Source organism: Prionailurus viverrinus, chromosome E1, assembly GCF_022837055.1.
Source record: "Prionailurus viverrinus isolate Anna chromosome E1, UM_Priviv_1.0, whole genome shotgun sequence".
In the NCBI taxonomy this organism is placed as follows: domain Eukaryota; kingdom Metazoa; phylum Chordata; class Mammalia; order Carnivora; family Felidae; genus Prionailurus; species Prionailurus viverrinus.
In genome coordinates, this window is record NC_062574.1 from 14,113,188 (window position 1) to 14,135,872 (window position 22,685).

At 36.8% G+C, this 22,685-nt stretch overlaps 1 protein-coding gene across 3 annotated transcripts in view; it reads right to left on the reverse strand.

Moving 5' to 3' along the window:
* Nucleotides 1-1,909: 1,909 nt before the first annotated feature.
* The window catches only part of PAFAH1B1 (platelet activating factor acetylhydrolase 1b regulatory subunit 1), a 72,552-nt gene continuing 51,776 nt past the window's right edge, over nucleotides 1,910-22,685 (reverse strand). For all 3 annotated transcript variants that reach the window (XM_047831728.1, XM_047831729.1, XM_047831730.1), the window contains 9 exons: nucleotides 21,986-22,070; nucleotides 21,661-21,735; nucleotides 20,467-20,673; nucleotides 13,820-13,988; nucleotides 11,313-11,415; nucleotides 10,329-10,557; nucleotides 6,951-7,052; nucleotides 3,016-3,172; nucleotides 1,910-2,137 (listed from right to left, as the gene is read on the reverse strand). In XM_047831728.1, coding sequence (XP_047687684.1) covers nucleotides 2,064-2,137; nucleotides 3,016-3,172; nucleotides 6,951-7,052; nucleotides 10,329-10,557; nucleotides 11,313-11,415; nucleotides 13,820-13,988; nucleotides 20,467-20,673; nucleotides 21,661-21,735; nucleotides 21,986-22,070 — 1,201 coding nt within the window. In that variant the 3' untranslated portion in view covers nucleotides 1,910-2,063. The remainder of the gene's footprint in view (nucleotides 2,138-3,015; nucleotides 3,173-6,950; nucleotides 7,053-10,328; nucleotides 10,558-11,312; nucleotides 11,416-13,819; nucleotides 13,989-20,466; nucleotides 20,674-21,660; nucleotides 21,736-21,985; nucleotides 22,071-22,685) is intronic.

Below are 22,685 nucleotides of genomic sequence, written 5' to 3' on the forward strand. Positions count from 1 at the left end.
AATGTTAAGATGCACCATTTCTATGTATTTATATTTCTTAAAATAGGACAGGAAATAGCAGCAAACGAGAACAAAGATATCTTCCATAGCATTTGTAGAAAAATCCAGTCAGAACAGCTAAAAAGAAACAAACAAACAAAAAAGACTTCTCAATGTGAGCAGGGTTGTGAGGCAATATTGTCCTGAAAGTTATTCTACTGTATGTAAGGAATTAGCTTAAGTTGTAATTTTTGTCTTCAAAAGTAGCCATTAGTTCTCAAAACACTTTTCCTTCCAGAGACGTCTCTCAGGAATTATTAAAAACAAAGCAAACAAACAAAAAGACACAAGTTAGACGTAAAGCTGCTTCTAGTAAACGTAAGGCCTAGTCTCTGTGTGCGTATCTACAGGACATTAACTCTAACCCTTTGTCTTTTTCAAGAACCAAATTTCCATTAAATACTAAAAAGGGACATTTTAAAAATCACATATTATGCAAATGAATAAAATGCAATTCAGAGTAAGTTTCTTTGTTAAACTGTCTTTGTTATTTCACTGTTCTGTTAACTTTTCAAATGACCTTAAAAAAAAGCTGTTGGTTAGCTAAGCAATAGAATTATTTAATAATCTGCAATGAAATATTGTTTCCAAAGTCATAGATAAAAATTCTCTTAAGCCTACTTGTAGTAACTTTGGATCACCATATACAATATATCAAGGATGCATAAAATGCTGAACAGCCAAATGGGGCGGGGGGTGCTTTTCCTTTTAGCTGGGAACAATTCCCACAGAGTCAGACCTAGTTTTCAGAAGCATTAGGATCAAAAAGGGTTTGTTCTAAAGCATGGTACTCCACGGCAAAATTTATTCTACTTGTACATTTTAGCACTTCTTCGAAAGCCCAGGACCCAAGGATATGGAGGTTGTATGTGTGTGATATACATATACAGACTTATCCACTTACAGATAGGCCCATATAACATTTATATATAAACAAAAGGTGAAAACACAGTACATTTTTATGCATGCTCCATTAAACCCTGTCTTGTTTTCAACTTGTTAAGTTAAATACAGTTCAAATCAGTATCAGATTTGTGTTGAAGAACAAACTGCTGTATTTCTCCCACTCCCTTCAGATGGGCAAACATAACCTTTTCCATATTTGTCATTATGTAATGCACATTGCACATCCCTAAAGAACATCGAAAACAAATAGTGATTTGTACCATGACACACTCAACGGGAAGATTAAATTCTACTTGGGAGTCACGTCACTGCACAGTCTAACAGTATGGAGAAGACAACTACAAGTGTGTCTAGTGTGAAAAATAGAAGCTTAGAGAATTACAGTGTTTTTCAACCTGTTTACAAAGCATTAGGACCCAAATGAAAGAAATGATTTGCTATTAGCTGCTGAGATTTTTCTTATTTGAGATTTACAGTCATTTCCGTACATAAATATACCACTAGCCTCTGCCTGATAGGCTGCCAAAACAAATGTGTCCTATTGATTTGGCAAATGTGTCATGACAAAAATTCCAATGTGTAATCCCCATTAATTACATAGATGGTTCAGAAGATTTTGAATTGTAGCCTTATCATCTAACATCCTTAAAGAAGATTTATTAAGCACACTTAAGTGATGTTACATAGATACACATTTCAGAAAAAGCCCTAATAATCACCACTTTTCCCCAAATGAGGCCATCAAGTCAGGCACCAACAGATAGCAGAAAGAAAAACAGGAATTAATAATCCAACATAAAATGACACTGTCAACTATTCAGTTTAGTGCCCTAGTTCAATTTATTCAACTTCTGCCTTCTTAGGCCTGGTGTGACCAATGCCAGCCCAGGTTTTTAAACCCTATGGTACTTCTAGACAACGTATGTAAATTTACAGTATACAATTTGGATTCACCATGCATGAATACTTTGTGTGTAACATTTAATAAGCTCAATCTACATCCAGAATAATTTACATGAAAGGACAATATTTATTTAAACAGAGCTCAATGGGGTAACCATGGTATCATCAGAGTGCATCCAGAGGAAAAATGGGAGGAGGGGCCAAATGAGACTCAATCAACGGCACTCCCACACCTTTACTGTTTGATCTACACTGCCAGTAACCACATATGGTGCCGTCTTATGGAAATCTGAAAGAAAAAGAAAAGGCTTATTTTAAACCGAGATAAAATTTTTAACAAGCCACAAAATAAGCAAGTCCACGTGCCAGGAATGCTCATTTTTTTCTATACACACCCACACATACACCCCTGGGTTAGCGAAGCTGAGACTTAATGATTAAATCCTATATTAACACTTCAATAAAAATACCTACGCCCATTACCCCCATCCCAACTAAGGCTGAATGTTTCACTCGAATCTAACAACAAGGGTAGCTCTAATGTATCTACTTACTTAACTTACTATGTTCCAGGCTTAGTACTAATGCATTATATTCATGTTTAATTCTTTTAACAATCCTATGAGGTAGGCATTTGCCCTATTCTACTGAGGCTTTATTTTTATCATTAGATCCATCATACCCTGGGTGTATTATATTTTTAATGTATTCACTATCTTATATTCTAGATTTAGGTCTAGATGACACTGAGGCTGTTTATTAGACTTAATTCAGTGAGTCCCCAGTACATGAGAGTATAAACCTGCCGGAGGGAAAAAGGCTGAGTAAGATTTCCTTTGAGAAACTTACAAACTAGTAGGGGAAGAAAATTACCCATCAGAGTGGTTAGTAAGCATCCTCTTCACAATCCTAGTTTCCAAAACCAATGTTGTGCAATGGAGAAAGTAATTTTTTTTATTATAAGGCTGATGATGGAAAGAGAGAGTTAAGGAAAGGAGAATTTAAAACAAATGGTAGGAATCCACAAAGTTTTTAAACTGTCTTCTCTAGTCTGTCCTGAAAGCACAGGTCATTTCTTACCTGGAAAATTCCTCATGATTACATAAAACTGTTTGTGTCTCGCACTCCAAAATCTACTTGTTAAGAAATCTCCTTACTCGTACATACCCAAGGAGGTAACAAAGTGTTCATGCGCATTGAGGGTCTTCATGCATCGCTTGTTCTTGTAATCCCACACACGGAGGGTCTTGTCATCAGCACAACTCAAAATAAACTTCCCCCCAGAATGGAACAGAACTCCACGTACCCAGTTATCATGACCCACCTTAAAAACAAAAGGTGTTCAACTTAATAAAGGGATAAAATATTTAAACGGCATCTAAGAAAATAGTTCAGTCATTACTCAAAGCAGTGAAGCTACATGTACCCAAAACATCAATGCCAAAAAAGAACCCCACATCCCCCCAAAAACGTGTAGGGAATTTTTCTAGATTAAAGGAAACTGGAAACTAATAAGGCATGACCACTAAATATTATGTGTGATGCTTGACTGGCTCCTGGGTGGTGGCTACAATACAGTTATAAAGGGCACTAGTGGATAACTAGAGAAAATGTGAATATGTAGTATTAATGGTAAGTTTCTTTTCTCTTTTTTAATCATGTTTTTAATGTCTACGCCCAATGTGGCTCTCAAACTCATGACCCCAAGATCAAGAGTCACGTGCTCTACCGACTGCGTCAGTCAGGCACCCCAATGTTGTTTCTTGAGTATAATCATTTTATTGTGGTTATATAGAACACCTTTATTCTTAGGAGATAGATGTTAAAATATTTGGAGCCAAATATATATCCACCATATTCCTCTACATAGAAATTTAAGACAATGGCTTGGTGCTGAACAGTCCAACAGGGTAGCCATTTAGTCACATGTAGTTTTTAAAATATAAACTAAAATATTAATACTATCAGCAATTGAGTCCTCAGTCTCATTAGCCACATTTCAAGAGCTCAACAGCTGCATGTGGCTAGTAGCTATAATGATGGATAGTACAGATACAGAACATCATCACAGAGAGTTCTACTGGACAACCCTAGACTAAAAAAAGAAAACTTGGTAGGAGCGCCTAGGTGATTCAGTCAATGGTTTACGTGTCTGATTTCGGCTCAGGTCATGATCTCATGGTTCATGAGTTTGAGTTCCACGTTGGGCTCTGTGCTGACAGCTCAGAGCCTGGAGCCTGCTTTGGATTCTCTCTCTTTCAAAAATAAATAAACATTAAAAAAAAAAAAAAGCAGGTGGGGGGTTGGGGGGGGCATCTGGGTGGCTCAGTCAGTTAAGTGGCCAACTTCACAGCTCAGGTCATGATTTCGCACTCTGAGTTTGAGCCCCACACCAGGCTCTATGCTGATGGCTCAGAGCCTGGAGCCTGCTTCAGATTCTGTGTCTCCCTCTCTCTCTGCCCCTCCCCTGCCTGTACTCCGTCTCCCTCTCAAACATAAAAAAAATTAATTAAAAAAAAAAAAGAAAAGAGGGGCACCTGGATGGTTCAGTTAGTTAAGTTTCTGACATTGCCCAGGTCATGATCTCACGGTTGGTGAGTTTGAGCCCTGCATTGGGCTCTCTACTGTCAGCACAGAGTCCGCTTCAGATCCTTTGTCTCCTTCTCTCTCTGCCCCTACCCTGTTGCTCTCTCTCTCAAAATAAGTAAATAAACTTAAACAAACTTGGTAGGTTTTATTAGGTATGACAGAGCTGTATATGGGTGATTTTTATTTTCTTCTTTTAGCTTTTCTGTATATTTCTAATTTTTCTATAATGTAAATAACCATACTGCTTTTATAAAAGAACCCAAGGGGAGTTTAAAAAAAATAAATAAAAAGAAAGAAGAAAGAAAAACAAAAAAAGACAGATGACCAACATAACATATTCTTTGACCAGGGTGCCTGGATGGCTCAGTCGGGTAAGCATCCAACTCTTGGTTTCAGCCCAGGTCATGAGCTCACAGTTCGTGGGATCCAGCCCCACATCAGGCTCTGCTTGGGATTCTTCCACTCTCTCTGTGCCCTTGCCCTGCACCCACTTTCTCTCAAAATAAACTTAAATAAATAAATAAAATACCTTGTTCTACTGTAGTGACCTATAAAAGTCACCAATGACGAGAGGCAGAAGTCTCAACAAAAGTTAAGTACAAAATCTATTTAAAACAATTTTTTTTGGGGCGCCTGGGTGGCGCAGTCGGTTAAGCGTCCGACTTCAGCCAGGTCACGATCTCGCGGTCCTGGAGTTCGAGCCCCGCGTCAGGCTCTGGGCTGATGGCTCAGAGCCTGGAGCCTGTTTCCGATTCTGTGTCTCCCTCTCTCTGCCCCTCCCCCGTTCATGCTCTGTCTCTCTCTGTCCCAAAAATAAATAAACGTTGAAAAAAAAAAAAATTTAAAACAATTTTTTTTAATGTTTATTTATTTTTGAGGGAGAGAGAGAGAGACAGTGTCAGCAGGGGAGGGACAGAGAGACAGAGAGAGAGAGAGAGGTACAGAATCAGAAGCAGGCTCTGAGCTGTCAGCACAAAGCCTGATGCAGGGCTCAAACTCATGAACTGAGAGATCGTGACCTGAGTCAAAGTTGGATGGTTAACTGACTGAGCCACCCAGGCGCCCCAATACAAAATGTATTTTAAAAGTAAAATACAAAATCACATTTCCATGGCTACACCAAAATAAAGCAGTAAAAAGTACTATCCTTCAGGTGAAAAACAGGAGCCAGAAACCTCGGGAGAAATTAAGGTGACCTCTGTTCTTACAGGGGAGGAGAGCACATGCTTCCCTTTTCTTTAAGATTTTATTTTATTTTAAATATTCATTTTTGAAAGAGAGTCAGAGAGAGAGGGAGACAGAGGATCCGAAATGGGTTCTGTGCTGACAGCAGAGAACCTGATGCAGGGCTCAAATTCACAAATTGTGAGATCATGACCTGGGCCAAAGTCAGACACTCAAAGTCAGACCAAGCCACCCAGGTGCCCTAAGATTTTATTTTTAAGCAATCTCTACACCCAATGTGGGTCCCAAACACATAATCCTGAGGTCAAGAGCCGCATGCTCTACCTACTGAGCCAGCCAGGTAGCTCTGCAGATCACCTTTTTAAATAGTGATACAGTGTATCTGAACTCAGCTCAGAATACTGTTAGAGGAGAGTTTAATTTTCTAATCAATTCTTGATGATACTTCCAAAGTGTCTACCATATCTTACAGAGACCATCACTTCAAGGTATGGTTAGTACCTAAAACGTCTCTAAACCAAACGGATGCCAAATTACAAAAATTGTTAATTAACAAAAATTGTTAATGCCCACAGATCCCCTTATTGCTCCCTTAGGCAAATAAAAATGCCCACAATCTTGTACTATCATTTATATATCCTAATATTAAATTCTGGCACTCCTGAAATGAAATAAACATTTCTAAGCCGTAAAGCTAGGTAACAACATTAACGTCACAATGGTAAAATAAAACAAATAAAGAAGACCATATGAACAAATATGTCAATAGGATTCATATTAAAATTAAATACAGTGAAATACAGAATCAAACACTTTAAAAAATGAATGGGTCTGTAATAATACTATTTTTCCCCATAGGAGATATAGAATTTTTAAAGATAAAGTGAGCTAGGATCTCCCTCCTAGCATTAATGGCTTTGTAGATCCTTTTTATAACATGACATTCTACAGGAGTAATTTTCTTTTATCTCTTTAAGTGTTTATTTTTGAAAGAAAGAGTGCAAGTGGGGAAGGAGCAGAGAGAGGGACCGAGGATCCGAAGCAGAGAGCCTGATGCGGGACTCAAACTCATGAAATGTGAGATCATGACCTGAGCCAAAGTTGGAAGCTTAACCTCGTGAGCCATCCAAGCATCCCTACAGGAATAACTTTCATTTCACTGTTAACAATGGAATTACAAAAGTTTAAGAAAAATTATCTTTATAAAGAAGTTATTTTAAAGCCTGGACTAATTCAGATTATTTAGTAAGATATCACAAGGCATCTAACCCCCCAAAATATAAACATAGTAAGCTTCAAAAGAAGCAGTTAATATTATGCAAACTTACTAGGGTCATAAGGCACATGCCAGTACTGACGTCCCACATCTTAATAGTCTTGTCTCTGGATCCAGACAGTAAGAATGGCCCAGGCTTGCCACTTTTTTTAGTCTATAGAAAACATACAAAAATTAAGTTTCCCATGTAAGAAGTTAAGTGAAGACTTTAGATGACTTCTAACAATGATCTATATTTTCAATTTTACAGAAATGCAATTTTGGGAGACAAATAAATATTGTGTATGTTTACTATACACAATTTGATACTGAGATACATATAGATGGTAAAATGATCATCATAATCAGGTTAGTTAACATATCCATTGCCTCGTATAACCATCCCCCGCTTTAGAGCTACCCTTTTAGCAAATTTCACATATATACAACACAGTATTGTTAACTATAGTCACCAAGCTGTACAATTAGATCTCCAGGACTTACTCATTTTATTTTCCTCTATCGAAATACACAAGTCTTTTTTGACATATGTAGGCTACACAGGAAGGACCCAGATAATATGAAAATAGAAAATCTCCATTTAGGTTAAGACTCAGTTTTTATGATACTAACAGATGATAAATTTATTGCTCAAGACTTTTGGAATCAAGAAAAAAATTGAAAACTAATTCAGTCTTTATATAACATCCAAGCCAGAATCAACTTTATGACATGGTAAGTAACCACCACCAGAGGGCAGTAAAAAGAATTTGAAAATGCAACCAAACAGCCAACCAAAATTTAAGAGATTACTACAGAAGTTTCATTTCAGAAAAATAATTTTGGGGGGTGAAGGGTGGGGGTAGGGGAAGAAGATTCTTTTCATTCATTTATTAAAATATAATTAAAATATCCACGATAGGACTGTCTCTATAAAAAAGGAACATGGTCAATTTTGGCTCATATAATTTATTCAAAGAAACAATAGTCTGTAATTTATTAAGTTATTAATCATAAAAATTGAAATCATGAAAAGTAAAAATTAAGAACCATGATGAAATATAAAACTCCTGAGTAGAAAGCCCAAAAGACTCCACCAAAAAATTTCTAGAACTGATAAGCAAATTCAGTAAAGTTGTAGGACACCAAAAAAAAAAAAAAAAGTACAGAAATCTGTTGTATTTCTAAAAGCCAATAATGAAGCAGCAGAAAGACAAATTAAGAAAACAATCCCATTTACAATGGCACCAAAAAATAATAAGATACCTAGGAATAAACCTAACCAAAGAGGTGAAAGATCCGTACTCTGAAAACCAGAAAACAGTGGTGAAAGAAATTGAAGACAACACAAAGAAATGGAATGATATTCCATGTTCACAGACTGAGCACATATTGTTAAAATGTCTAAAAAGACCCCAAACAGCCAAAGCAATCCCGAAAAAGAACAACAAAGCTGGGGAGGCATCACAATTCCAGACTTCAAGTTTTATCACAAAGTTGTAGTAAGCAAAACACTATGGTACTGGCACAAAAATAGACATACAGATCAATGGAAAAGAATAGAAAATCCAGAAACAAACCCACAATTATATGGTCAATGAATCTCTGACAAAGCTGGAAAGAATACCCAAAGGGAAATATAGTCTCTTCAACAAATGGTGTTGGGAAAACTGGACAGCAGCATGCAAAAGAATGAAACTGGGCCACTTTCTTACACCACACACAAAAATAAATTCAAAATGGATTAAAGACCTAAATATGAGATCTGAAATCATAAAAATCCTAGAAGAAAACATAGGCAGTAATTTCTCTGACACTGGCTGTATCACCTTTTTTCTAAATAGGTCCCCTGAGGCAAAGAAAAAGAAACAAAAGCAAAAATAAATTACTGGGACTATATATCAAAATAAAAAGCTCCTGCACAGCAAAGGAAACAATAAAACAAAAAGGCAACCTACCGAATGGGAGAAGGTATCTGCAAAATGACATATCTGATACAGAGTTAGTACCCCCAAAATATAAAGAACTTCCATAACTCAACACCCCAAAAAACAAATCCAGTTAAAAAATGAGGTGACATGAACAGACACTTCTCCAAAGAAGACATACAGTTGGCCAACACACGTATGAAAAGATGCTCACCATCACTATCATTAGGGAAATGCAAATCAAAACTACAATGAGGTATCCCCTCACACCTGTCAGAATGGCTAAAATAAAAGACACAAGAAACAACAGGTGTTGGCGAGGGCATAGAGAAAGGGGAACCCTCTTGCACTATTGGTGGGAATGCAAACTGGTGCAGCCACTCTGGAAAACAGTATGGAAGTTCCTCAAAAAGTATAAAATAGAACGACTTATGATCCAGTAATTGTAAATTGTACTACTGGGTATTTACCCAAAGAATAGAAAGAAAAGAGAAAAGAAAAGAGAAAAGAAAAGAAAAGAAAAGAAAAGAAAAGAAAAAGAAAAGGAAAAGAAAGGAAGAAAGAAAGGAAAGAAAGAAAGAAAAGAAAAGAAAGAAAGAAAAAAGAAAGAAAAAAAATTCCACTAATTCAAAGGGACATACATGCACCCTTACAGCAGCATTGTTTATAATAGCCAAGATATGGAAGCAACCCAAGTGTACATCAACTGATGAATGGATAAAGAAGATATATATACATACACACACACACAATGGAATATTATTCATCCACAAAAAAGAATGAAATCTTGCCATTTGCAATGACATGGATGGAGCTAGAGAGTATAATACTAAGTGAAATAAGTCAGAGAAAAACAAATACCGTAAGATTTCACTTGCATGTGGAATTTAAATGAGCAAAGGAGGGGAAAAAAGAGAGCAACAAACCAAGAAACAGATTCTTAACTACAGAGAACAAACTGATGGTTACCAGAGGGGAGATGGGTGGAGGATGGGTGATTCAAATAAAAACTTAAAACACACAAATAAATAAAACTCCAGACAGATTCAGCTAGTGCTTCTAGTGACCAAGAGTATCAAGAGGCCTTCATATGAAATATTCTGTTTAAAATAAATACTTAAATACTGAACTGCATTCCACCATAAATTTATAAATAATTACGCTCATTAAAGAAGGCTATTCTTCTAAAAGATAACTTTTAACTTCTCCCGTAAGTTTTATTTTGCACCAGTTGCTATATACTCTTACAACAATGGCATTTCTTATAAATTTAATGACCACTTTTACTCTTCAGGCGGGTCCACCATCCCCAGCCCAAATCACGGGTCAGCTGACAGCAATAATAATCACTAGTTAAAAAATATAAACATTTCTGCAAGTTCAAAAGAGTAAAGAGTTTCAAGATTCAGAAGTCTGGGATACAGATTTTTCAATGCATTAACTGCCCTGAAACTGAGAATCAGAAGTTATCTAAGATTCTGATACCAGCAATCAAATCATGAAATGATATATAAATCACATACCTCAGATCCTGTTGCTTCAGAGATGGAAGAATATGAGCTTTCTGGAGCCCAGGAAATACATTCTACCACATGCTCATGTTCTCGAAGCTCAGCCTTGCATTCCTTTGTTGCTACGACCCATACACGCACGGTCTGATCATTTGAACAGCTGGCTATCAGAGTGCCATCCTGATTTGGCCGCACCATACGTACCCATTCTCTGTGTCCTGTGAATGTCTTCACACAGTAGCTGTCAAAATAAATAATAATCTACATCATGAATGGCAATCACTGGGATACTTCCCAGGAGCAATATAAAACTAGCTACGTACGTACTGGAATAAAGAGGACGGCACCATGTTAGGGTAATCATATGTGAGTCAGCACAATAAATGTACATTCATGGTTAATGAAAGATGGGGACAGGTCGGAAAATCAAACATCAGTCAAAATAAGCTGATGGAAGTATCATTAAGGAGCTAACCAATCAACACATTCTAGAAGGTAAAATATAGAGAGAAATAAAATCTTCTAAAACTAAACACACACAATAAACCTAACAAAAATATTTATAGCTTTGTTGAGACAAAGGCATACTCTACTAATCTGGGTAAAACTACTTAGTAGTAGGTTAAGATTTTATTATAACAATCATGTGTGATTCTAAGCACAACCAAATTAAGCCTAACAGGGGCCTACCTGCACAAATGTTATTTACATTTTATTTCAACCCATAGAGAAATCACCTAAAAGAAGACCACAGAGATAATAAGCCATTGCATAGAAAATGGCTCTCGAGGACACGAAATTTTTTTTTTTTTTTGTTAATAATTTCTCTATTCCTTTTTGGGAAACATTTAGAGATTCAAACCTCATTTTACAGTATACAACACAACGAGCACCATAATTATTTTGGGTTAAAGTCAAAATAACTGGTTCAGAACACATTTCGTTTGGTTGTTTAATATCTCTTTAGCTGACACCATTTCAACCAAACCTACTTACCCAGTTTGCACCTCCCACATTTTTATAGTTTTATCCCTTGAGGCAGACACTATATGATCTCCATTGGGCATGATGGCTACTGAAGAGACATTGTGGTCATGGCCTAAAACATAACACAGCAATGTATTAAGTGATCTATAGCATAATTAAATCTCAGTTTACCATGAGATTTCACCATGGGATTTCAAATACCACAGCAACTTTAAATACAATGGATTTTAATAAATTTGATAAGAAACTTTGGATTTACACACAAAAAAGTTTAGGAATTAGCAACTTAATAAAATAATCCACAATGAACAGCAGCTAGCTCAATTTAGGACCACAAAACTGTTTTAACATCAGTGTCATTAGCATTTGGATGTATTAATATGTTGAATGTTTATATATGAACAGTAGAAAAACACAAAAATTTCCATGGTTGATATCCTAAGATATAAACTGGAGATAAGATTTACAAAGCTAAACAGAAGAATAAGAAAAATGGAGATTTGGTTTCATATTTAAATTTTTTAACAATGTTTTTATTTATTTTTGAGACAGAAAGAGAGCATGAGCAGGGGAGGGGCAGAGAGAGAGGGAGACACAAAATCCGAAGCAGGCTCCACGCTCTGAGCTGTCAGCACAGAGCCTGATGCAGGGCTCAAACTCCCAGACTGTGAGATCATGACCTGAGCCAAAGGCGGACGCTGAAGCAACTAAGCCACCCAGGTGCCCCACATTTGGTTCCTTTATTTAAAATAGTGGTCCAAGGCATCTGGGTGGCCTAGTCGGTTAAGTGTTTGACTCTTGATTTTGGCTCAGGTCATGATCTCATGGTTCGTGGGATTGAGCCTTACGATGGGCTCCTCTCTCCCTCTCTCTCTGCCCCTCTTCCACTCACTCTCTCTTCTCCCTCAAAATAGGTAAACATTTCCCCAAAAAATAGTGTTTGAAAAATTTTGTTGTTGATGTTAATGGGGGTAAAAAAGAAATGCATTATTCTATATGCATTATTCCTAATTAGTTATCCTTTGTGGAAAAAGCCCTAGAGAATCCTCATAAATATCATTATTTTAAGGAACATATACAATGGTTAGAAAGAACTCTTCTTTTTTTTTTTTTTTTTAAATGTTTATTTATTTTTGAGAGAGACAGAGTGCTAGCAGGGGATGAGCAGAGAGGGAGGGAGACACAGAATGTGAAGCAGGCTCCAGGCTCTGAGCTGTCAGCACAAAGCTCCACGCGGGGCTTAAACTCACAAAGTATGAGATCATGACCTGAGCCAAAGTCAGATGTTTAACTGACTGAGCCACTCAGGCACCCCAAGAACTCTTCTTAAAAAAAAGATTGTTTTTGAGTATAGTTGACACATAATGTTACATTAGTTTCAGTTGAGAAGTTTATACATTATGCTATGTTCATCACAAGCGTAGCTGCCATCTGTCACTATACATTATTACAGTGTCTTTAACTATATTCCTCATACTGTGCCTTTTATTCCCTTGACTTACTCATTCCGTAACAGGAGGCCTCTATCTCCTACTTTCCTTCTTCATTAAGTCAGAGCAACAAGACACAGGCTACTTAAAGAAACATAAACACTAGTTTTTATGAAAGGATTCAACAGAATTCCTTTAACTGGTAAGCTTCCCCATTTAATATGGGGGGAAACACACCCTTCAAATTACACTTTCTATGTAAACACATAGCTTACATCACTGAATTATCTATTAAAAAAAACAAAAAACAAAAACTTTTATTACCAACACAGAATGTATTCCTTATACAAAATCCAAACGTTCAAATTTTATCATGGTCAACGAAACAACAAAAATCCTTATTTAGTGAGCACCCCTTATGTGCCAGATACTAAACCAAGATGATTTATGTATATGATCTCATTTTATCCTCACAACAATCCTATGACAGGTATTATTACCTCTACCTTGCATATGAAAGAAGCTGAAATTTCCCAATGCCACAAGTAAACAAGTAGGGATCTGAACCCAGATATCTGATTCTAAAGCCCATGTTCTTCCCACAAAGCCCAAGTGCCTCAGAGAATAGTCTCTATGACAAGAACCAGGAAAGCAAGCTCACATTCTACAGTGTATGTACAACATTATAAAGTGAGCAAGAAATGCTAGGTTCCAGCTTTTACTGTATCTACTTTCTATGAACTTGTTTCCCAGGTGAGAAAATGAAAAGCAAAACAAAAAATTCCCCAATAACTTCATTTTTCTTTTTTTCTTGAAGACAGATGTCCCAGCAGTTTTTCTTATCCAAAAATATTCCTGAAAGCGAATTAAGTATTTTATATAAACCACTAAGAGATACTTAAAACCTTATAATTGAAACAACTCTCAACTACTGTGGTTTATCCACGGGCTACACATCATATGCTCTTCCACTGATACAATTAAGAATCGAATGTAGGGAACCCGCACACTATTAGAAAACAATATTCTTTTCTCTGGAATGTCACATTACAAATCACTATCAAAATATTATCCTCTACCCCTTACCGTGCATGGTTCTGATGCATTCAAAGCCCTGAAAATCCCATAGTTTAATGGTCATATCTGCAGAACAGGAAGCCAGAAGCTTGCCACTGTGGTCAAACGAAATATCCTGTACAGAGTCTGTATGCCCCTTAAGGGTTCGCTCAAAATCTCCAGTCTCATAATCCCACACCTGTCAAATAATCAGAAAGTTAGTTAACATCAACCCATCCCTTCTTTCTTGTTTCACATTAGCACTCAGCAGGCCAGTATGAGCAAGTGACAAAGAGTAACTATCTTAGAAATAGCAATCTTCAAGTGTAAATTGGTCTTTTCTCTATAGAGAAACTGAAGTTGTAATTACTAAAACACACTTCTAGTACATCACCTATCATATACCTAATAATACTAGCAGGTAGGTATATAAAGCCAAAAGACAAAGTCCATTCCCAGTCTGACAGGAGACAACAGACATGTAAACAAATAAATTTAAGGACTTAAGTTCTGGGGGGTGGTTATGAGAGGCATCTATATGTAGAATATTCGGGGACAATAAAAAGTGTTCAATTCTTTTTTTTTTTTTAAATGTGTATTTATTTTTGAGAGAGACAGTGCAAGTGAGGGAGGGGTCAGGACAGAGCCCAACATGGGGCTCAAACTCCAACAGCAAGATCATGACCTGAGCTGACGCTGGACGCTTACTTGACTGAGCCACCTAGGTGCCCCAAGATTGCTCAATTCTAATACACAGCAGAACTCAGACATCTAAGAGGCAAAGGAAAGACTTCACAAGATGTTACTGCCAATGGATAAGTAAATTAACAAATGCATTATGTCATTTTGAAGCAAAAATGGGAAGCCACTGCCACATCTTTTAAAGTTAGTTTTTTCTAAGATAATGGAAATAATGAGCTATCAAGAATAAGTATTAGAAACAGACCTCAAGAACATACTAAACTTTCATTCTGGTGGCCAAATGTAGTCAATCTTTACCCAACACCAATTACATGCTCTAAAATCAAATGATTGATTCCATTCTTCCTATATTTATCATTAAACCTATTATAGGTTCAAATTTATCAGTAGTAGGATATATACCAACCAATTTAAAGAAACTTAGAAAATGCATTTTGAAGACTTGGAAACAATCTATCCAACATTAGGGGAATGGCCAAGCAGATACAAGATTTGCAATTATAAGGAACTTATGACACACACGTAATATAATAAAGTAAAAAAGAATACAAAAACCTCACCTAAGAAAAACCATCTTCTTCTTTTTTTTTTTTTAATTTTTTTTTTTCAATGTTTATTTATTTTTAGGACAGAGAGAGACAGAGCATGAACGGGGGAGGGGTAGAGAGAGAGGGAGACACAGAATCGGAAACAGGCTCCAGGCTCCGAGCCATCAGCCCAGAGCCTGACGCGGGGCTCGAACTCACGGACCGCGAGATCGTGACCTGGCTGAAGTCGGACGCTTAACCGACTGCGCCACCCAGGCGCCCCAGAAAAACCATCTTCTAAAACCCATTTCTTTTACAGAAAAATGTACATACTCTTCTTAATATAAACAGAGTTTTTGACCATATATTCAAGTACTTCTACACAGAAATGATTTCTAATTTTGCACATATTTTGTTACATTCATCCTTAAGTATTTTGGGGCTTTTTTGATGCGACTGTGACATTTTCAATTTTTAATTTTCAAATTATTCATTGCTACTTTACAGATATACAATTACCACTTGAATATTAACCCTGCATCCAGTGATTCTGTTAAATTCAGCCATAGTTCTAAGTAGCTTTTTTGTAGATTCTTTGGGTTTTCTACATAGAAGATCATGTTGTCTACAAATAAACAGTTTCATTTCTTCCTTCCCAATCTGTATGCTTTTTATTTTTCTTCCTTACTGCGCTGGCAAGGCACTCTTGTACAAACATGAATATAAGTGTGTTTGACACTGAACACCCTGGCCTTGGTTCCCAATAGGGGGAGGGAGCATTCAGTTTTCCACCATTCCTGCACTCTGGGATAAACCCTACTTGGGTCATATTAATTAACCTTTTTATAAATTGCTGGATTTGGGGCGCCTGGGTGGCTCAGTGGGTTAAGCGTCTGACTTTGGCTCAGGTCATGATCTCACGGTTCGTGAGTTCAAGCCCCGCATCGGGCTCTGTGCTGACAGCTCAGAGCCTGGAGCCTGTTTCAGATTCTGTGTCTCCCTCTCTCTCTGACCCTCCCCCGTTCATGCTCTGTCTTTCTCTGTCTCAAAAATAAACACTAAAAAAAAAAAAAAAAAAAAAAATTGCTGGATTTATGGGGCGCCTGGGTGGCTCAGTCAGTTAAGCGTCCGACTTCAGCTCAGGTCACGATCTCGAGGTCTGTGGGTTTGAGCCCCGCGTCGGGCTCTGGGCTGATGGCTCAGAGAGCCTGGAGCCTGCTTCCGATTCTGTGTCTCCCTCTCTCTCTGCCCCTCCCCTGTTCATGCTCTGTCTCTCTCTGTCTCAAAAATAAATAAACGTTAAAAAAAGAATTAAAAAAAAAATAAATTGCTGGATTTAACTTATAATTTGTTAAGGATTTTGCATATGTGTTCATGAATGATACTATACTGGTCAATAATTTTTTTTGTAAGATTTTTGTCCCATTTAGTTTAATTTTGACACTAAGAATTCAGTGAATACCTGACATGCTAAAAATAAGTAAGGTGGGATCAGTTAACTTTCCTTCCATGCATTTGTCAAATAACACTAGAGCATTTTCTCTAAAATAAATATATCCATAAAATGAACTGGGTCTCTTCATAAATGGTGAGCAAACAAGGCATTTTAGTTATAGTTTGTAAATATCAAGAATTAGTAAGAATTAATGTTATTTTTCCTTTACTTGATATTTACCTTTTGTATGATCATAAAATAAATGCTCATGATAAACCATTTATAATGTACTTACATAAAGGCAATAAAAAATATCCATTATCCTACCCAAGGCATGGTTTTTCCATTCTTTCTACATTATTTTTAAGCATAATGACGGTGTTGTATTTCATTATCCCATTTTCCCTTTGCTTCTCACCATGAGGATTTTTCCATACAATTAAAAACTTGACAAACATCTTTTTTTTTTTTAAGATTAAAAAAAAATTTTTTTTTTTAATGTTTATTTATTTTTGAGACAGAGAGAAACAGAGCATGAGCAGGGGAGGGGCAGAGAGAGAGGGAGACACAGAATCTGAAGCAGGCTCCAGGCTCTGAGCTGTTAGCACAGAGCCTGATGCGGTGCTCAAACTCACAAACTGTGAGATCATGACCTGAGCTGAAGTCAAACGCTTAACCGACTGAGCCACCCAGGCGCCCCTTAAGATTTTATTTTTAAGTAATCTCTACACCAATGTGGGGCTCAAACGCACAACCCCAAGATCCAGAGTCGCAGGCTCTGCCTAATGAGCCAGCCAGACACTGCACCCCCACTTTTGGGGCAAACACCTTTTTTAAAGGAATTCCTGTTGCTGGCTAAAAATTTTCATTATCACAGAAAACATTCTGTAAGCGAAAATCTGGTGAAAAAGAATTTTGGGTCAAAAAATATAAACTTAAAAAAAAAAAGTATCAACTTTTTAGGGGTGCCTAGGTAGGTCCAGTCAGCTGAATGTGCAACTCTCAATCTCGGGATTGGACCCCATGTTGGGTGTGGAGATTACTTAAAAATGAAATTAAAATAAATAAATAAATGACCTTTCAGAAATTTAAATGATGAAATTAAAAATACTATTATGAATTATTCCAAATACCTATCCTTCATTTTCCCTAAAGTTTAAAGGTTGGTGATGTAAATGAATTACTCTGAAACAAAAACAAAAACAAACAACAAGAAAAAAACCCCCAAAAAAAAGCCCACACCAAACCTGTTGTGTTTACCAAATGTACAAGGGACTTAATATAAGATTTTTTTTTTTAATGTTAATTTATTTTTGAGAGAGACAGAGATAGAATGCGAGTGGGTTAGGGACAGAGAGAGAGAGAGAGACACAGAAGCAGAAGCAGGCTCCAGGCTCTGAGCTGTCAGCACAGAGCCCGACGTGGGGCTTGAACTCATGGACCACAAGATCATGACCTGAGCCAAAGTCAGACACCCAACCGACTGAGCCACCCAGGCACCCCTAATAAAAGATTTTTGTTGGGGTGTCTGGGTGGCTCAGTTGGTTGAGCGTCTGACTCTCGATTTCGGCTTAGGTCATGATCTCATGGTCCTGAGATCAAGCCCCTAGTCGGGCTCTACACTGGGTGTGGAACCCGTTTAAGATTCTCTCTCCCTCTCCCTCTGCCCTTCCCCCATGCATTTGCATGATCCCTCTCTCTCTCTCTCAAAACCAAACATTAAAAAAAAAAAAAAAAGCACCTTAAAACTTCCATTTGTAAATTTTATTTTTTTAAGTAGGCTCCATACTTGACATGGGGCTTGAACTCAGGACCCTGAGATCAAGAGTCACACATTATACAGAGCCTGAGCCAGCCAGGCACCCCAATTTGTAACAGGTTCATTCAATATATATATATATTTTTAATGTTTACTTATTTTTTAAAGAGAGAGAGCATGAGTGGGGGAGGGGCAGAGAGAGAGGGAGACACAGAATCCGAAGCAGGCTCTAGGCTCTGAGCTGTCAACACAGAGCCGGACGTGGGGCTCGAACTCACAGACCAAGAGATCATGACCTGAGCTGAAGTCGGACACTCAACCGACTGAGCCACCCAGGCGCCCCTCCATAGATGTATTTTAAGATGGCACGTTAACAATTTTGTTTATACTTTTATACCACTGCTACAAAATTCACCCTTACGCCCCATGACAGCAGTATAGTTTTATAGTACACAAGACTATCATGAAATCAGTAATTTACATTCATGTCTACTTATATTGGAAAAATAGCAATAGGTTACTGTATTAAGTATTTTCAGCCTACACCATATACATGTGATTTTAAGACTCTTTTCCAGTTACTCTGCCGTCCACTGCATGGATCACCAACCCACAGGATGGAAGGAAGCCACTGATTTAGAAACTAAAGCAATCACATAAGGAAAACATAAAACAATGTTTAATTTGAAGAACAAATTAAATATAGTCACGTTTAAGTCATTCCTGTATTTTATGCTGGGCTGCTGCTAAGTGACATATGTCTAGTCTTAACAAACTGATACTCGTTAAAAAAAAACAACAACACAAAACCTGATACTCATGTTTTCTTAGTTATACCTCTATAAATGAAACTTCTTAAAATCTAGAACTTAATCTGAAATAAGCCTTAAAACAGAGAAATCTACAGGCCCCTGAGTGACTCAGTCAGTCGAGCGTCTGACTCTTGATTTTGGCTCAGGTTGTGATCTCACCATCTGGGGAATGAGCCCCGTGTCAGACTCTGCACTGACAGCACAGGACCTGCTTGGACTTCTCTCTCCCTCTATCCCGCTTCAATGCTCTCTCTCTCTCCAAAATAAACAAATAAAATTAAATGAATGAATAAATTAATTTACCCAAACCTTTCAACTATATTTTACTTAGCTTTCTGCAGATAGTTTATACAACTGTCACTGCACTACGTCTGAATCAAAGGAAATTATAAAAACAACCTTTTTCTGGACAAAAAGATAAAACATTAGGAGCACTTGTGTGACTCAGTTGTTAAGTGGCCAAGTCTTGATTTTAGCTCAGGTAATGATCTCACCGCTCATGAGTTTGAGCCCTGCATTGGGCTCTGTGCTGACACTGTGTAGTCTACTTGGGCTTCTCTGTCTCCCTTACTCTCTGACCCTCCCTCTCTCTCAAAAATAAATAAAAAACATTAAAAAAAATTAGTACCAACACTGGATTAAAAAAGAAAAAAAAAAACACTGAAATGTGTACACTTCCTGTAAAAAAAAATAGAAAAATGAGAGAAATATGTAACTTACAAAGTGAAAACCTCCCATATTCCCACAACCCTGAAGAGAACAAAGCCAGTATTTAAAATACATCAAGAAGAGGGGTGCCTGGGTGTTTCAGTCAGTCAAGTGTCCAACTTTGGCGTAGGTCATGATCTCATGGTTTGTGAGTTCAAGCCTTGCATCGGAGCTCACTGTTTTGAGTGTGGAGCCCGCTTTGGATCCTCTGTCCTCCTCTCTCTGCCCCTCCTCCATTCGTGCTCTCTCTCTCAAATTAAATAAATAAATAGATAGATAGATAGATAGATAGATAAAACACAAGGAGAGTCCAATTTAAATAAGTGAATTCTTTTGCACAATATATTCACCCTCTGAAGAACTAATTTTGTAACCTTGTATTTTCATCTATCATCTCTGCTTAAAAGCAAGGCACATGTATATCTTCATTCTCCAAGAACAAAAATTATTACTCACATACTAGGTGACTTATGCAACACTAAACTAGTGACACCCAATTTTCTCAAATTCATCAGTGAACTTAGTTGGCAGCTTGCCTCTCAGGAGCTATAATGAAATTTTATTCTAATTCTGTCTAAGGCTTAGAACCAATCACAGTTTTGAAGAGTCCTTCCTGTCTTTCCTGTCCTATACAGGTCTTCATCTTCAGGATCATTTTATTTCTTTTACCCAATTAATGTTAATCTGCTTTTAACAATTATCCTATTGTACATCTTTAATTTTGAAAAAGTTACCTTAATTGTAGCATCCTCTGAAGCAGAGACCATAACACTGAACACAGGATGGAAAATTACTCGAGTGACTGGACTCCTATGACCACTCAATGCGTATTTTTCTGGTGGACGGGGAATCCATTCTTTTGGGTCTCGTTTCTGACCAAGCGGTCCACCCGACGTAAATTCTTCTTTTGCTTCATTTAGTTTTGATTCTAGTTCCATAACCTTAAGAAGGAACACATAGTTATATACAGATAGATTCTGATAAAAAGAAGATAATATCAGTTTGCAGGATTCTTGAAAAAATTTTGGTAATTTACAAAGCATTCATCAATTTTAACTGAAAATGATCTATATGATATACCACCAAAATTTTAGTAGTGTGATACAACTGAAACTTGAGAAAAATTCACTCCAATTGTGTCAAATATTTAACTGAAAAAAAATATTTTTCAATTTATATATATCTACCAATTAAAGGAAGGACAGTGCACCTTTATAAAACCTAACATGCATCTATGTGTTGGCTACTTTTCTAAGAGCTTTTTCTGGATTAACTCATGTTATAAAAATGGTATTTATTTATTCTAACTTCACCTACTAAGGGTATAAATTTTAGGACCAGAATATTATTTGCTGCCTTCACTTTACAGATAAAAATAAAAGCTCAGCAGGGTGTCCAACTCCAGCTCAGGTCATGTTCTCACAGTTCATGAGTTCAATCCCCACATTAGGCTCTGTGCTGAAAGCTTCAAATCCTGTCTCCTCTCTTTACCCCTCCCCTGCTCACTCCCTCTTCTTTCTCAACAATAAACATTAAAAAAACCCCACAAATAAATAAAAAAATAAAAGCTCAGAGATGAAAATGACTTGTCTAAGAGCACACTTTAGTGTTCTTTCCCCAACATCATGTTGGCTACATGCTTTCTTCCCTTCTAAGTGCACAAATGAGTTCTTTTTGGTATCAATTCCCTGAAGTCAGGGTTGTGTAGATTACATGGAGCCAATACCTGGGATGCATGATTTAGCATGTATCAGCAATGACCTCTCTAGGTCAAAGTTTTTTAATGCATAAAAATGTATTTTCATTTACCTTTCAAGATTAAATATAATTATTAATTAATGCAGAATAATTGATGTTAATATTTTCAGAAAGTTTATAGAGTTAACACTCCGAATACAAGTGACTTTAAAGAAAGAAGATACAGATACCTTCTTTTGTAATCTAATGACGGATGTCCACTTTTTTTCCAAAAGACCAGCATATTTCTTATCTAATTCTTCATTCTAGAGAAAAAAATGAGAACCTTTTGAAAAATGGCTCACCTACAATAGTTCAAACCATACAGACCATTCATCTAAGCCCAAATGTTAATAAATATCTGATTATACCAAAAAGGGGGGGTGAAAACCTAGTACCAAAGTAAACCACAATAACAAAAGATTTATGAACAGCTGAGGTGACTGTTAACCTCTAATACTTGAGTAAAAATCCACCTATTAAATACTATATGAATAATTGTAAGGTCAAACATACCATATCTAATTCAGCTTCCTTTTTAAAAACTGAATATGCCTCTTCATAGCCATTTGAACGAAGATAATCTGCTATAGCTCGATTTCTGAAAGAAAACAAATTCAAATTTTTACTTCTACCAAATCTGATTTCCATGTTAAAGAAATATTTCATTTAAAATCTCATAAATCTTATGACATTCTTTTAAGAGTATTCCCTTCCAAATCCAAGTCTTTCACAAAAACGGAACCTTCCCCAAAAGCCTCTAAAACATTTAGCCCTGCCATAGTACGTCCAAAATACTGTAACATTATTCCTGAGCTTTTAGTTGTAAGTTTCTAATGTACTGCTTACCTTACAAGATGTGGGCATTCTATGGATCAAGATATGGCTTATATAACAGCTATCAATTTGTGACAGTAATCATCAATTTTTTTCATGTTTACATTTAGCCTTCCTTTACTACTTGTTATGTTTAGCAGATGCTCAAGGACTAGCAACTGAAATTTAGTTGTACACAGAATTGTTCTGATAAATTATAATTAATATGCATTTAATATTAGAGATAACTTTAAACCATTAGAGGGACGAAAAAGGTGGCACAGGCTATAAACTTAGTACAATATCACAGTATGAGACATTCATTTAGAATTAGAAAGAACTCAAAGGTTAGAAAAGCTGAATTAGCAGATGCCTCTTTATGCTCTCCTTATAATTTTTC